The sequence below is a fragment of the Manihot esculenta genome, chromosome 18 (genome assembly GCF_001659605.2).
Source record: "Manihot esculenta cultivar AM560-2 chromosome 18, M.esculenta_v8, whole genome shotgun sequence".
NCBI lineage: Eukaryota > Viridiplantae > Streptophyta > Magnoliopsida > Malpighiales > Euphorbiaceae > Manihot > Manihot esculenta.
This window is the reverse complement of record NC_035178.2, coordinates 3,351,828-3,367,044: the sequence shown is the minus strand read 5'-3', so window position 1 is coordinate 3,367,044 and position 15,217 is coordinate 3,351,828. Positions and strand designations below refer to the sequence as shown.

At 35.4% G+C, this 15,217-nt stretch overlaps 2 protein-coding genes across 5 annotated transcripts; one reads left to right on the top strand and one right to left on the bottom strand.

The window, feature by feature from the left end:
- Positions 1 to 1,341: 1,341 nt before the first annotated feature.
- LOC110605850 (trimethylguanosine synthase) lies at positions 1,342 to 8,235 on the bottom strand. Of its 3 annotated transcripts, none has more exons than XM_043953185.1 (11): positions 8,009 to 8,235; positions 7,852 to 7,906; positions 7,624 to 7,678; positions 7,419 to 7,504; positions 5,508 to 6,574; positions 5,089 to 5,261; positions 4,417 to 4,480; positions 3,467 to 3,602; positions 2,905 to 2,999; positions 2,647 to 2,770; positions 1,342 to 1,880 (listed from the first exon to the last, which is right to left on the bottom strand). In XM_043953185.1, the coding sequence occupies exons 1-11, from the start codon at positions 8,074 to 8,076 to the stop codon at positions 1,794 to 1,796; spliced, it is 2,010 nt and encodes a 669-aa protein (XP_043809120.1). In that variant the 5' UTR covers positions 8,077 to 8,235; the 3' UTR covers positions 1,342 to 1,793. The 3 variants fall into 3 exon arrangements, with proteins under 3 accessions (XP_043809120.1, XP_021600204.1, XP_043809121.1); XM_021744512.2 differs by having other exon boundaries at positions 4,249 to 4,480; positions 8,009 to 8,228; XM_043953186.1 differs by lacking the exons at positions 5,089 to 5,261; positions 5,508 to 6,574; positions 7,419 to 7,504; ... (1 more) ...; positions 7,852 to 7,906; positions 8,009 to 8,235 and adding an exon at positions 4,935 to 5,067 and having other exon boundaries at positions 4,249 to 4,480.
- Positions 8,236 to 8,395: 160 nt separating this feature from the next.
- Positions 8,396 to 13,963, top strand: LOC110607171 (THO complex subunit 5B). Of its 2 annotated transcripts, none has more exons than XM_021746261.2 (8): positions 8,396 to 8,687; positions 8,790 to 9,080; positions 9,535 to 9,871; positions 10,593 to 10,945; positions 11,054 to 11,313; positions 11,613 to 12,198; positions 12,281 to 12,403; positions 13,359 to 13,963. In XM_021746261.2, exons 1-8 carry the CDS (start codon positions 8,463 to 8,465, stop codon positions 13,617 to 13,619), a joined length of 2,436 nt encoding a protein of 811 aa, XP_021601953.1. In that variant the 5' UTR covers positions 8,396 to 8,462; the 3' UTR covers positions 13,620 to 13,963. The 2 variants fall into 2 exon arrangements, with proteins under 2 accessions (XP_021601953.1, XP_021601954.1); XM_021746262.2 differs by having other exon boundaries at positions 8,398 to 8,687; positions 10,593 to 10,930.
- The last annotated feature ends 1,254 nt before the right edge of the window (positions 13,964 to 15,217 follow it).

Sequence of the window (15,217 nt, the reverse complement as noted above, 5' to 3'; positions counted from 1 at the left end):
AAAAATATAAAATATAATTACAATCATATGAAAATTAAAATCTAGAACTAGTTGGTTGTATTCTTTCCTATTTTAATATCTCTTTACCATATTTGAACAAAGATTTCGGAATAATAATGATCCTGAACACTGAATGGGGGGTTGATTTGTCAATTTTATGCTGTTTTTATTCGAGGCATTGACTGAAATAGGATATAAATTAAACTTTCTCTTTCACACATAATGCAACCACACTAATCAACGTAATTCTTGTCACGTCAGCTTTTGGTTTAAGTTGGTTTCTTAATTAGACTACTTATAAATAGACCCTATAATGTTTGTTTGCCTCTCCACGTCAGTATTTGAGGATTTGTCGAAAAAAAAGAAAAAAAAAATCCCTGTGATCAATTTTATTATTATTCGGTTATAGTGGCTTATTGCCAAAGTGAGGTAATGGCTGGAGATTTAGACTTTACCGATTTAAAAAATTAATCGAATTTAATTAATTTAAAATTTAATTTAATTAATTAATTATTTTAATTTATTTAATTTTTATTTTTAAAAATTTTAATTATTTTAATAAAAAAATAATAAAACTAAATCTGATAATATATTATTTTTAATAATACAAAAATATTAGATTATAATTAAAATTAAAATATTTCAATTAAATTTTAAAATAAGTATAAAAATTAAAAAATTCAATCGATCAAACCAAATCAAATTGAATCAAATTAATTTAATTCGAATCAATTTTTATTTTAAATTAATTCAATTTTTATAAATATTAAAATATTAATTTATTTAATTTAATTTAATTTTAAATTAAATCAATTTAATTTTTATAAATATTAAAATATTAATTTATTTAATTCAATTTAATTTTAAATCAAACCGATAAATCGCAATTCTACTTCCATCCACGAATTACATTGAGGTAGCTGCACATTTTGCTTAAAGAAAGGAATGCAAGAATATAAAAGTTAGTAACATAATCGAGTAGTGTCCAACTTCAAAGAGCTTCAAATTTTTTTCACACTAAACCCGAAATCAATTTTAACTCCTTTCAAATTTGAGCTAAATGTCAATAAATTAAAGCTTAATTAGTTTAATAAACGAATTAAGACAAATTAAAATTTTATTAAATTAAATTTTAAATAATTTATAAATAATTCAAATTATTAAACCTGATAAGTTTTAATTTGAAAATAATAAATTTAAAATTATATAAATTTAGTTAAATAAACATTGGCATAAACCAATTTATGAACCTATGAAAAAATAAACTCTTCAACCCTAACAAACCAAATATTTGCAAGCTTAATGTTAACTCATTTTAAAATTAGTGAAGCCAAGGCAAACTTTTACCGAGTTTAGCTCCAAATAAATTAATTCATTTAGTCTTCTACGCAGTTTACTAACTGCATGAGATTTTACCTGGCACATGCATACAAACTCTGACATCTGCATGTTACCCCAACATAAATATGGCGAGCTGCAAATACACCAAGGGATGAATTTGTGCTTCTTCGACCCCCCCCCCCCCCCCCCCCCCACCAAAAAAAAAAAAAAAGCCTTGTACAACCTTTCTCTGACTTCAAATTTCCAGAAATATTGACTTCAGCTGCCATGAATTTGCATATTCTAATCTCTACATTATTTGAACAGGACTAACTTAAGTACCTATGCAAACTAACTAATACAACATCTCACAGAATAATACATGACATCCACGAAAAAAAAACACACACTATATTGGCTTCAAAATTTTTGGGATGTCAGTCCCCGAAACCCAGGGACAGGGTACATGTTCACTATGTTGCATCATTATCTTCTACTGTTGTGTCACAGAAGTAAGCAGTTACTGCCTTCAACTTGCCGTTCAAGAAGTTTTTCTCAACCTGGGACATGGGCCAAAAACAATGCAACACAATTTACAACACAAATCAGCATATTTATTAAACATCAAGAAATAGGTAACCACACAACAAAAATAATTCCTGAGTTATAACGTTCAACATTGGGTGGACCATAAACCAAGCAACAAAAATAGTTCCTGGGATACATAATTCAATATTGGCTGGAGCTAGTTAAAGTAAATGGGCCAATAAATGTATGCAGGAGAAAACAAGAGAATCTTCCAAACCATGTAAACAACCAGGTAAAAAGGAGAAACAGGTGGAAACTTTTTAAATATTGTGAACAAATTATGCATGTTAAAATCATAGTTACTGATAATAAAAAAGCAAACTAACAGAGGAAGACATAAAGAAAGATTCAATTAAAAGATACTGAAATCTTAACTTTTCATCAATATCATGATGATAAACAGAATCATGTAAAGCACACATTGTTGTTGGAGTTGTTGAGAACAATACCCCCCCCCCCATAAATATCTTTAGAGGATTAAGGGTTTGAACCACAATTTCAAACAGGCTCATAGAATTTGTCACATCCTAAAAATTTCCCTGCTGCATCATTTCAATTGATTTGATCACTAGAAAGTTGAATTGTATCTCCAAATGCTAATGACAATTTACTAGATGTCCATGGCCACGTCCAAGTGCGTTCTTAGCTGCTGGGAGGAGGATGGGCATACAACATTTGCACAATCTAAACAGCTATGAAAGAATAAAGGACACCAAATGAGCTGATTTAAAAAGTTACCTCTAGTGACCATGAACTATCAGCAGATAGAGACAACTCTGCCAACTGGTTGAGATCAACATTTTTAGGTAGAAACATGACAATTTTGCGAGCAATTTTCTTTGCAGTATTAAAGAGAAAATATCTGCACAAGTAATGTCGGAGAAGCATTGGATTAATACCAGTATGGAAGATAAGCCGCACTATAGACAACAAAGGTTTTAATCCCCTTTTTCTTCCCCCCCAACAAAAAAAAAAATTAAAGGAAAGAATGTATACCCATCATGTGGTTTAAGCATCTTCATGATGTCGTATGTCTTTACTTTAGAATAATCAGGTCCTCCCCAAGGAGGTGATAAAAAGACTGTGTCTGCCTGAACAGAGGAAATAAAGATCACAAAGGTGAGAAAAAGCTGAAATTATGAAATGCGAAAGAAAAATTGCAACAGATGTGAACAATAACTGGTTAAAATAATTATCCAATAAAATGCACTTGTATTTCCAAAACATAAAACGATTGTGTGCAAGACGCTCTTTTCTAAGAAAATCAACTATTCAAGAAGTACATCAGTACAGCTGTACAAGATATTTAGCAGGCAATTCTTGCAAGGACACAACTCTTGAATGGAAACAGACCTCAAAATAAATTGAAGAAAACAAACAGAATACTGCAAGTAGCAGACTTCAATACCAATACAAATAAAATGACAAAGATACCCAAATCACAATTACGTTTCAAAGTTGGAAACATGAAGGAGAAAAGGACGACGCAAGTCAACATTTTCAAGTTTCCAGTTTTGAAATTATAAACCAAGTTGTTAACATGCAATCGCTTTAGTACCTTCAGCTTTGGTGCCAAAACAAAAAAGTCTCCCTTTATAAAATCTATATGGTCCCCAACTTCATAGATGGCAGCATTATGATATGCATAATCAATCTTCTTAGGATCGATGTCAATTGCAGTAACATGTTTGCACCTGCAATGTTCAAAGACAAAAATCAAGCACATGTATATTAAAGTGGAAGTATTTAAATTTCCAATGCAAAACCATGCATACTGAAAATATCAATGAAGTTATCTGCATAACCTTAACACACATAAATTGGATATTCCTTTTTTTTATTATTACTTTTCAGAACGGTGCTGCTAAAATGTTGTTAAAATTAGTCACAAAGATAACAGAAATGGGAAACAATCTTGTGATTATAATCTTGCCAATAGTTAAAATATGACATCTAGGGTTAATTATCCCTCTTCTATGATTTCATAGATCTACTTAACTTGATTTTAAGGTCGGTCACCACCAGAGTGTAATTTTCAATATTAATTAAGAAAGATATACTTCAGCAAGTTGGATAATCAACAATGCAATGAGAATCATTTGCATCCCATCAAGAAGCAGAGGGTAATGTTTGTTTATTTATTTATTATTATCATTATTTTGAGAGTTTGAAAATTGCATTTGACTCTTGCTAATAGAAAAACACACGCAATAAATTTACCAGAAACAAATGCCAAATCAAACCATTCATCCAGGACATAGAAAACCATTAGGCCCATCACTTATGCACAAAGATCTTTATCAGAAAGAAAAATTGAATTGTAATAAATTTAGCATCCACCTCTGTGCAAATTGGATGGCATTTCCACCAACTCCAGTGAAACAGTCAATAATGATGTCACCATCACAACGCAGTGCATGATGCCCAGCAATAAGCTCTGGAGTTACAGAAAACCAACCTTCCTCATCCATTTTTATGCCACTATCATATTTGGAGAACAAAATGTACCTTTGGCACCAGTATTTGCCAATATTGGCAGATAAGTCTTCAAAGATAACTTTACGCTCAAGCTCTGCACAAAGAAAATAGTTAATTGCAAGGGAATCAAGTTTAACAATAATTTGCCAGTACCAGAAGATAAACTTTAAAAGCAGTTCCTAATTGCTATCAACATCAAACTACAAATGGTTGGGCAAAATGGAATACACAAATAGAACTCAGGTAGACATTTTTATCTTATCATTTGTAGTTCTTTATTGATAGCCAAGTGGCCTTGTAGCTGAACATAAATTATAGAATCCTGTGTCCCTCAATTCCATTCCCCAGTAAATTTCTGTTTAAGTTGGCTAAGAAATAGAGGATTATAATCTTCCAATATTTGAAACTGCTGCTGAGCAGGTAAATATTTGGCCCAAAACTCAAAAGTCAAGAGTTTGTATATGATCACTAGACAGAAAACATGTATACAGATACCATTGAATAAAAAAACACAAGTGACAGAAAAAAACTATATCATTTTGATTTACTTCATTTGAGTGCCCTACAGCAGGAAAACCATCGAAAGATCACGCCACATGTTCTCAGCCAGTTGATTATGCATTAGAATATAAAGCAACATGTGTAGAAGAAAAACTTCACGTGGATACATGTGGATAAGCAGCCAAAGAGCAAGGGAATAACCTTCACTCCCATTAGACAATTGCCTACGCGCACCCCTTTTTCTTGCCTTCTTTTTCTGTTTTTTCTTTCCAGAGTCATGCTGGATGTCTAACTGATGATCTGTTGCAGGATCAACAATTTCTATTCGCATGTTATCATCACCAGTAGCTATCTTTCTTATTTTACTGTTCAAGCTGCAAGCAGAACTAGATGTCAGCCATCCAAAGTGGACAAGAACCTGGTGGAAATGGCACTTAATATCATGCTCAAATTAGACAATAATTGTTCATCCTTGTAATTTATGCATTGAGTTTTTCTACATGTACATATTATTACTAGCAGCTAAATGAAACCTGGTTCTACAGTTTGTTTTCCAAAAGAAGAAACATGTGCAAAAAAAAAAAGAGCAAAAAACTGAGAATGAAAATAAGGGCGAGTACCTGCCAACATGCTCCTGCATATCTGATGATAAATCATCACAAGTTGTACTGATCCCATGAAGTTCATCTTCAAGCTCAGAACTGCTGTTTGCAGTTAGGACAGTCGTTCCTGGAAAAGAGCTGCCAGCAATAACTCCTTTCCCAGTTGACACCTCATTAGATGGCTGATCTTCCAGTCTAGCATCATTTGGAGGTTCCTCCAATGACTTGGAATAATTTAGAAAAGCACAAGACATGGAAAAACTATCATCATTTTCGGTTGCTTCAGTGATAACTTCATCCCGTCCATCAGCGACACCATCAAATGCTAGATGTTCCATACCACTGGGTGGATCCCATGTGGAAGTACCAGTCTTGATGTTATGGAAGTAATTTCTCAAGTACATGGAGTCCCAGTATACCCTCCAATCTCCGAAATCATCACTGTAGCCATGGCCGTCAACTCCATCATGTCCAAACACTTCCAAGTTCTGTGATAACATAACTGTTTCAGAAACTTCTAACCCCTCAGTACCGTGGTCGCTGCAAAATTTTCCACTTTGTTCATGATGCTGAGCAGCAAACGAATCTTCCAGGCACTCACATTCTGTCAAACTTGTACTAAGTTCTTCCTTATCATGTTCAAAACTTGCATCTGTCAAGCAGCAAGGTGGTAAATGTGCAGAATCTGAACTTCCTGAACTAAGTACTCTCCTATTTTCATCATTTGACATAACATTACTGAGTGCTACAAACTCGCACTCCTGCCCATTATTAGTCAGATCATGCGAGTTTCCATCAAAGACAGCATCAGATATAATCTTAGTGGAACTTGAAGGATCTTCACCAGCAGGGCATTGAAATTCACAGGTATTAACTGCAACATCATAACAATATGATTCACTTTGGCCCAGTATTGACATGCAACATAAAGAATCGGTTGTGTTATCATGCAAAACAGTTGGAGACACAATCTCCACCTCACTCACTTTGGTAGTTTCTAGTGCTTCATCCTTAGCTTCTTTATGACCGTGAGAAAGCTTCAAACGAGTGCCTTTCCTTTTGCCTGTATAAATTTTGTTCCTTGACTGCCAGATTGTTGATATTATCAGTTGAAATAACATTAGCAATTACAGAACAACAGCAACAAACATAACAAGAACAACAACTAGTGATACAACTAACATTAGTGAGGGAGGAAAAATTCTATTATCTTCTTGGTCTTATGTTGAAGTTTAAAAGAAATAATAATAATAAAAGAAAACCCAAAATAAGCTATAGCCACTTTAAATGCATTGAATTAGTTAGCTAAAGAATTCAATTAATCAGATTGTTTTCTTTCATAAAAGAATTAAAAACAATACATTTTGGACTTAGATGATATTTTCCCCCCAAAATAGAATAATGTCAATATGTCTCCACCTGGTACCCTTTCCTTATGGACAGGTATAGTCCAAAGGCTATAAATAAATATAGCGTTCCTTTGGTTCTCAAATTTTTCTATGGATGGCATCTTACTGAAGTGCAATTTATAAGCAGGTGGTGCATATCTTCCAAAGAAAATAAGAGAGAGAAACACTTGAGTGGCAATGACAATGGCATAGTTTGGCTAGACACAGAATCCAAATTGATGCTAAAGCACACTCAAATGCTTGTCAGAATGGACTAATTTATGATTTGATAACCCTGATATCATATCACATCCCATGCCCCTAGCTGCATTACTGACTTGCATGTTCTTTCACGATAACTAGTTATTTCATGAAACCATTCACTCCACAGAATGCTTTTCTTTTCTAAACAAAAAAAAGAAAATCAGGTAAGCATTGAACACAATGACCGGCATAATGAATATAATATCAATGGACCTTCTTCGTGAATCACATATGAGTAACTTACAAGTAAGGTTAAAAGAAACTGAGGGTGTTTTACCTCCTTATTGGACTGAAAGGATAGGGGAAGCCCTAAGGCATCCATCTGTTTGGTCAGTTCTACATCCTCTGGAGCTTCAGTAAACTCTAAAAGGAATTAAGCGGGAAATATTAGATGCATAATGACAATATAAAAAAAAGGGTAGCCTAGAAGAAACCAGCGAAAAAAACATATGAAGGTATTAGAGAAAATAAAAAACACTAACCGACGGTTGAGGCAGGGATATTTGAACTGTTATCGTCATAATCTTGAGGAGATTTCTGCATTTGATGAATAATTGTTATAGATACGTGAATATAGGCATTGAACCAACATTTCTACCACAAATACACAAAACCATTAAGAAAGAACTGTATAGAGAACTGGAAAATTCCAACAGAGAGTTCCAATTTCAAAATGATTGTAGTCATGGACTGGAAATCGCAAAACTTACACTGGGGGACTCTGGAAACAGAGAAACTTCACGCGTCTCCTTTGAGCCGTCATCCCTGTTGAATTTGCAATTTTGAAAAATGAGAAACATATAAAAGCACAAAAAAGATAAAGCTTTTACTATCAAAAGAAGGCTGGAATGAAAGTGAAATAGGCACCATATGTAGACTTCGGTGAGCTTAAAAAGAGAACCCATTGCTCTGATAGCAGGGCCTTCACTTTCCATTACCAAAATTTTGATCCCTGATTTTCCTCGAGGGTCAACTTTAGGTCAAAAATGAAAGAACCAATGCCACACCACCCAACCGTTCCCCGGTTTCAACTTCAATCACCGGTGAACGAGACACCTCCGCGCTTTCCCTTTTATACTCGATACTCTGATAGTAGACTAGTATGAAACGACGCAGGTTTGAACAATTTCGTCTGAATGGCTGATAAAGAACGACATCGTTTTACAAATTATCTGATTCGGCCATCTAATCCGACGTCGTGTTGTTCCCTCCAATTAATTGAAAGCGCATTAAGGCCCATCGGGCGGATAGTAGCACTAGCACACTTAAAAGGAGCCCGAGGAAAAAGGGGAACGACCGAGCAACGGAGGAGAAAAAGAGGATGGAAGACGGAGAGATAGTGGAGGGAGTGGCGATGGAAGAGGAGGCCCCATTAACAACGCAGCCTAAGAATGGGACGTCACCGTACGAAATGCTGCGGGAAAGCAAAGCCTCAGTGGAGGAAATCGTAGCCCAGATTCTCAACATGAAGAAAGAAAACAAACCTAAATCGGAGCTCCGCGAACTCGTCACTCAAATGTTCCTTCACTTCGTCACCCTTCGCCAGGTTTGAAACGATCTCGCTATCTTTCTAGTATTTTCACTGTTTTCCTCTTTTCTTTTTTTTTTTTTTTCCTTATCTAGGGTTTCATTGGTGTTCTATGTTTAGGCGAACCGATCGATTTTATTGGAAGAGGATAGAGTGAAAGCGGAGACGGAACGCGCAAAGGCGCCTGTGGATTTCACGACTCTCCAGCTTCATAATTTGATGTATGAGAAGAGTCACTATGTTAAAGCTATAAAAGCTTGTAAGGATTTCAAGTCTAAATTTCCTGATATTGAGCTTGTTCCGGAAGAAGAATTTTTCCGTGATGCTCCTGAAAATATCAAAGGCCCTGTTTTGTCTGACGATACGTCACATAATCTGATGCTAAAGAGGCTCAATTATGAGCTGCACCAGGTACTGCAGGCGCTTTCTCTTTGTTTTTGATGATTCAGTGGGAAGCTAAAAAGGTTACGATGATATCTGCTGGTAAATAAACTTGGGGAAGTTTTAATAGGGTTATTTGAAACTTTAAATCTGTTCCCTACAGTTTCGAGGATATCATATCTGCTGTCATTAACTAACAAGTCTAAATTTTACAAGGTCTAATCTATCTTTTATTTAATCTTTGGTGCATTGAACTTATTCATAAAGAACAGCTCAAATTATCCTTTTTTTTTCCTTTGTTTTCATTGCAATTTGATATACCCTTCTTCCCCTCTTAGATTTTAGGCAGATTTCAGCAATGAAGATAGTAAAGTCTCTCTCTCTCTCTCTCTCTCTCTCTCTCTCTCTCTCTTTAAGTGTTGAGAACTTGTTGAATGAGATCCAATTGAGTTAGACCCAAGAGGCTAATGCATTTTGTAAACAGCGCAAGGAACTGTGCAAACTTCATGAGAAACTGGAGCAACGTAAGAAAAGTCTGTTGGAGACTATTGCAAACCGGAAGAAGTTCTTATCAAGTCTTCCATCACACCTCAAATCCCTTAAGAAAGCATCCTTGCCTGTACAGAACCAATTAGGGGTTCTGCATACAAAGAAATTAAAGCAACAAAACTCAGCAGAATTGCTTCCTCCTCCTCTTTATGTGATTTATTCACAGCTCCTGGCACAAAAGGAAGCCTTTGGAGAACATATTGATCTGGAAATTGTGGGGAGTCTGAAAGATGCACAAGCTTTTGCCCGTCAGCAAGCGAATAAAGATACAGGTTATACTTTGTTATGCCTTATTCTATTTTTGATAAAGGTTGCTTTGATTTGTTAAATGGTTAGAGACTTAGAGTCATGTTATATTTGAGCTAGAATACTCGACTCTTTATTTTGCCATATCGTACCTGTGTACACTTACACTTCATGGGATACGACATTGATTATGTGTCTGACATATATTCATGCACTTGGATACCTGAGTGACATATTTCATATACAGTAAATAGAACATTTGACATATTTCATACATAGTAAATAGAACATTCTTTTTCTCTTAAGATAAAAAGTGTGCATTTAGATCAAAATAGTTATTTGGTTATACTTTGGATGATTTATTTGGTTGTATTTGATCATCTATTTAGACTATAATTATTCCTATGTAGCTTTATATTTATTTTTTATTCCAGTTTATTTTATATTATATAAAGTATCCAAGTACCCATGTCTAAACTTAGATCCAAATCCCGATATTTTCTATTTAGAAAGTTGACAAGTCAGACATAGGGATATGCATCCATTTCCAGCTCCTGTATCTGAGTCCAAGTAACTTAGTATTTGAGTGACATTAGGAAATCCATTTGCTTGTATTAAGCAGTTGCCCTATATGAATGTTACTCCAACTTGTGTTTTGATTCCTCTCCCTCAAACTAAGAAAATAATAAAATTTGCAGAGAAAGTGAAGTGAAGCTAACTAACAAAGATTGTTATGAAATGGACCAGGCATATCTGCTAATGTAGAGAATTCCAGGTTGGAGGATGATGCACCTGATGAGGAAGATGATGGCCAGAGAAGGAGAAAACGGCCCAAGAGGGTTCCAAGCAAGGAGAGTCTGGACCACTTCGGAGTATTTCAAGTTCATCCACTTAAGATTGTACTCCATGTATATGATGATGAGGTTTCCGATCCAAAATCCACAAAGCTTATCGCTTTGAAGTTCGAATACTTGTTCAAGTTGAATGTTGTATGTGTTGGGGTTGAGGGATCTCATGAAGGACCTGAGAATAACATTTTATGTAACTTATTTCCTGATGACACGGGTGTTGAGCTTCCTCACCAGGTATGGATAAATAAGGTCATGATCATTAACCTTTTACCACTTTCTCCTGTGGTATCATCTCTTCATTCTTCATTATTTGTTGGTTTAGTAATTTATTTATTTATCGTGTGGAGGATGGTGCAGTCAGCTAAGCTCTTTGTTGGAGATGTCCCTGCATTTGATGAAACTAGAACTTCACGTCCATATAAGTGGGCCCAGCATTTGGCGGGGATTGATTTCTTACCTGAAATTGCACCTTTGCTTAGTGGCCATGAAACTGCTAGCAATGAAACAACGAAAAGTGAAGCTATTGTATCAGGTTTATCGCTATATCGTCAACAGAATCGGGTGCAAACTGTTGTGCAAAGAATTCGTGTTCGGAGAAGGGCTCAGCTGGCTCTTGTGTGAGTCACTTCTGTATCTTTGGAGTCATGGACCATTAGCAGAAGAGTAGTCAGTTAAATAGGGAAATGCAAGAATGTGATCAAATCTGAATATTAGCTTTTACAGCTTTGTTCACTTGGCATCTTTATCTTATATGAAGTGGTCAATGTTATGGATCTTTTGTAGTTCCAATCTGTTCTTTGCTGATAAATCGAGTTCTTTTTATTATGTTCATTTTGGAAGCTCTTGTAATGTCTTGTTATTCTGGTGAAAAGGTACTCTTTATGTTGAAAATTTGGAATTCTTTTATTGGTTACAGGGAACAGCTTGATTCACTTGTGAAGCTTAAATGGCCTTCTTTGAATTGTGAAAATGTTCCATGGGCTTTACATACTCCCATATGCAATTTGAATGGTTGGTCACCTGCTGGGCCCCCACCTAACCAGACTTCATCTGTGCCTGTCATTGACACAGATCAAGCTCAGGACCCCATGGATGCTGATGTGGACAGAAGATCTGGTGCTTCAAAGGAAGAAACAGAGAGTGCTAGAGAAGATGGAGAGCTTCCATCCTTGGTTGCTTCTATTGTGAATGATGTTAAGCTTACTCCTACAAAAATATCTAATCTAGAGCATACCAAGCAGCTTGCATTAATTTCAAAGAGCATTATATCACCTATTAGTAAGGCGAAATCACTAAGTTTCAAGAAACATGATGAGGGTTCTGATATCTTGCTGGAAATTGATAGTGATCAGGATGAGCTTGCACTGCCCGAGCTAGAAGAAAATGAAACTTTCTGTAAGAGATCTGAAAACCGATGGGTGGATTATGGGGTTAAAGAATATTCTCTTGTCCTAACAAGGAAGATGGGTTCTCAAGGGAGGAATGTTAAGTTAGAAGCAAAGGTATTTTAACTTTTGCTGTTTTATGTTATGCACTTCCATTGGTAAACTTTTAACTTGAGTATATCAATTGTTGCTGATGCAGATTAAAATCAGCATGGAGTATCCTCTTAGACCTCCCCTTTTTGCTGTAAGTCTTTGCTCTATTGGAGAAAATCATGATGATTGCTCCGTATGGTGCAATGAACTCTGTGCCATGGAAGCAGAGGTATGCACAGTAGCTCTTAAATAGCAAAGCTGTTTGAATACGAATGTCAAACTGCTTAGTTACTATGATCTGGAGAATGTTAATTGGTGTGATCATTTCTTTTTGTAATTTCTGATAAGACTTGCAATTAAACGAAGTAATAAAAAGCTTTTCTTTGCTCTTGATTTTTCCTTTATTCTGCGTTAATAAGCGTGAAAGTAATGCAATAAATCTCCATCATATCTTTGTATCTCATCCCTGCTTACCAACCTGGACAGTATGTTACTGAATATGGAAGCAGACATTTTTTTGTGTTGTGATTCTTTCCATATCTCCGAGCATTCTTAATTACTGTTTAAGAAACAATATTTATCCTGTAGTTTATTGTATGGTGGTGATATTGACTATGCAATGGGATTGCATCCATATAATCTTTTGTTATGATCCAACCCATAAGCGTAACAGTAAAAAGAGGAATTAAAATGCAATGAGAAATGTAAAAGCTTCCTATGAAGCTTACATTGGGTTGGGAGTTGGGACCAAGTATTCTACAGTAATACTATGACAACCACTCCATGTTGCTTTGGAGATCAAGCTCCATGTGGCTATAAATAGCCAAGACTTATGGCAAGCAAAGGTAGTGTGTGCAAGTGAAGTTGAGATAAGCTTCTCTAAGCTTGGGTTTGTCTGTGTCATAAAGAGCAATAGTTTGAGAGGGTAAACATCATTGGGTTTAATGGGTTAGTGAGCGTGTGAGGTTTGTTATTTTTTCCTTAATAGTGGATCGATTTGTGGAGTAGGCTATTTGCTGAACCACTGGAACTTTGTGTTCTGATGCTTTTTTTCATTGCGAGAATATTTCCACAACACTCCTGAATCACTTTACAGATTACTTTCTCTTGATTGTTATGCATGTGGTGTTACAATCTCTTTGTGGAAGTGTTGCTGATTCATGTTTATCATTCATACTTCGTAGGTCAACCTCTTTATGCTGAAGATGCTACCATTGGATCAAGAAAACTATATCTTAGCTCATCAAGTGTGCTGTCTAGCAATGTTGTTTGACTATTTAATGGATGAGGCATCTCCTTGTGAAAAAAAGGGTACTTCTGTCATTGATGTTGGTTTGTGTAAGCCTGTTAGTGGTAGGCTTCTTGCCAGATCGTTAAGAGGAAGGGATCGGAGGAAGATGATATCCTGGAAGGACATGGAATGCACCTCTGGTTATCCATACTAACAAATGGACCGTAGGCCACATAGGTGTCCATATAGTATTCATTTATGCAACCTGCCAGTTGGGGATTTGAACGAGTTACAGGTGTGAATTGTGGTGCAGGTGGGAATCCACGAACTTTTCAAGTTTTTCATGGTTCTTTCAGTGTCAATTTGTTACACTGCATCGCCGATGTTGGGTAAACCATAGTCAGATCTTGTGGTGCAGTTATTTATACCAACTCAACATGGTTAATATTCCAATCTGTGGAGCTCTTAGTCTCGACTCCTTAATGTCATAGGTAGTATATCATCAGAATTCTTAATCCTTGTTTGCTTAAATGAAGTGGCATGGCCTTATCATGGAAAGTTTTTTATCTCGTTATCTGCTTGACAATTGGTACTCGAGCAAGTTAGGCATATTTTGGTAGAACAGCAGTATGGTTCAGAGATGGTGGATCAACTCAACCCACAAATCTCATAACTCGGCTTCAGCCAAAAAGAGAAACAATATATAAATTTGGTATTAGACCGAGTAAGAAAAGCATGTTTTATTGAGGTCCTCTGGAAGAGAGCAATCTATGGACCAAGTATACTCTATTTTATACTTGCAGAACGCATTTATTGAGAACTAACCTTTGTTTCTATGATGTATAACTCTTCTCCACTTGGTTGACAATAAACCTCCAGAACGTTGTCATCCCTGCTTGAAGTCCAATGTGATCACGGCACTATTAATATACTGGCATCTGGAAACGCAAAGTCCCAATCAAAGTGGATAAAGGACTAAACGGTTCTGGCTTGCTGCAGTGTTTCCTCGTGGCCGTATTAATCCTTTTTTTTTTTTTTTTTCTGGCAATTGGACTGTCCACATGCATGGTACTATGTGGGTCATATTCTCTAGTCGTCATCGTCTGTCCATACTCAACTGTCATTATTGAAGAACTAGCATTTGCCGATGATGTTTTAGCCTAGTGATAAAAGGGCACTTGGTCGAGATTGATAGTTTATTGTTGGTATCTCCACTTGAGATTTTTAATGGTAAGATACTGCACCTTTAATTTATAATTAAAAAAATTTTTAGCTTTATGTAGCACAATCTCATGTAACCTTTAGTGGCTAGTTATTAGTTCAATTCTCAAAAAATAAATATTGTAAATTACAAGTGTTTTGTCTTAAATTAAATGTCAAGGGATTTATATTACAAATGTAAAGATGAGATACTTTTACATAACCTTAAATTGAGATACCGCCACTCTAATTTAAAAAGCGTGACATAGTATTATTAAATTTGTTGTAAAAAAGACTAATGTTGTAAGAATTTATTCAGAATACGATAAAAATAATTACTTGTAATATTTTACATTATCTATAGTATAATAAAACAATATAGTTGATTTTTAAAAGAGTCGGACAATTAAAATAAAATATATCTTTTTTGAAATATTACATAAATATTTTGTAAAAACATTTTGAAAGGGTTGGAGGGGCCGAAGCTACATCATCCCCCTCAATATTAGAAATCAGCAGTTTCTTTTTCCCTTGAAAGGTCGAATGAAGAGTTTTCGAAAGAAAAGTAAATTTTTGGCTATATTTTGTTCCCCAAATATTGGAGACATTAGC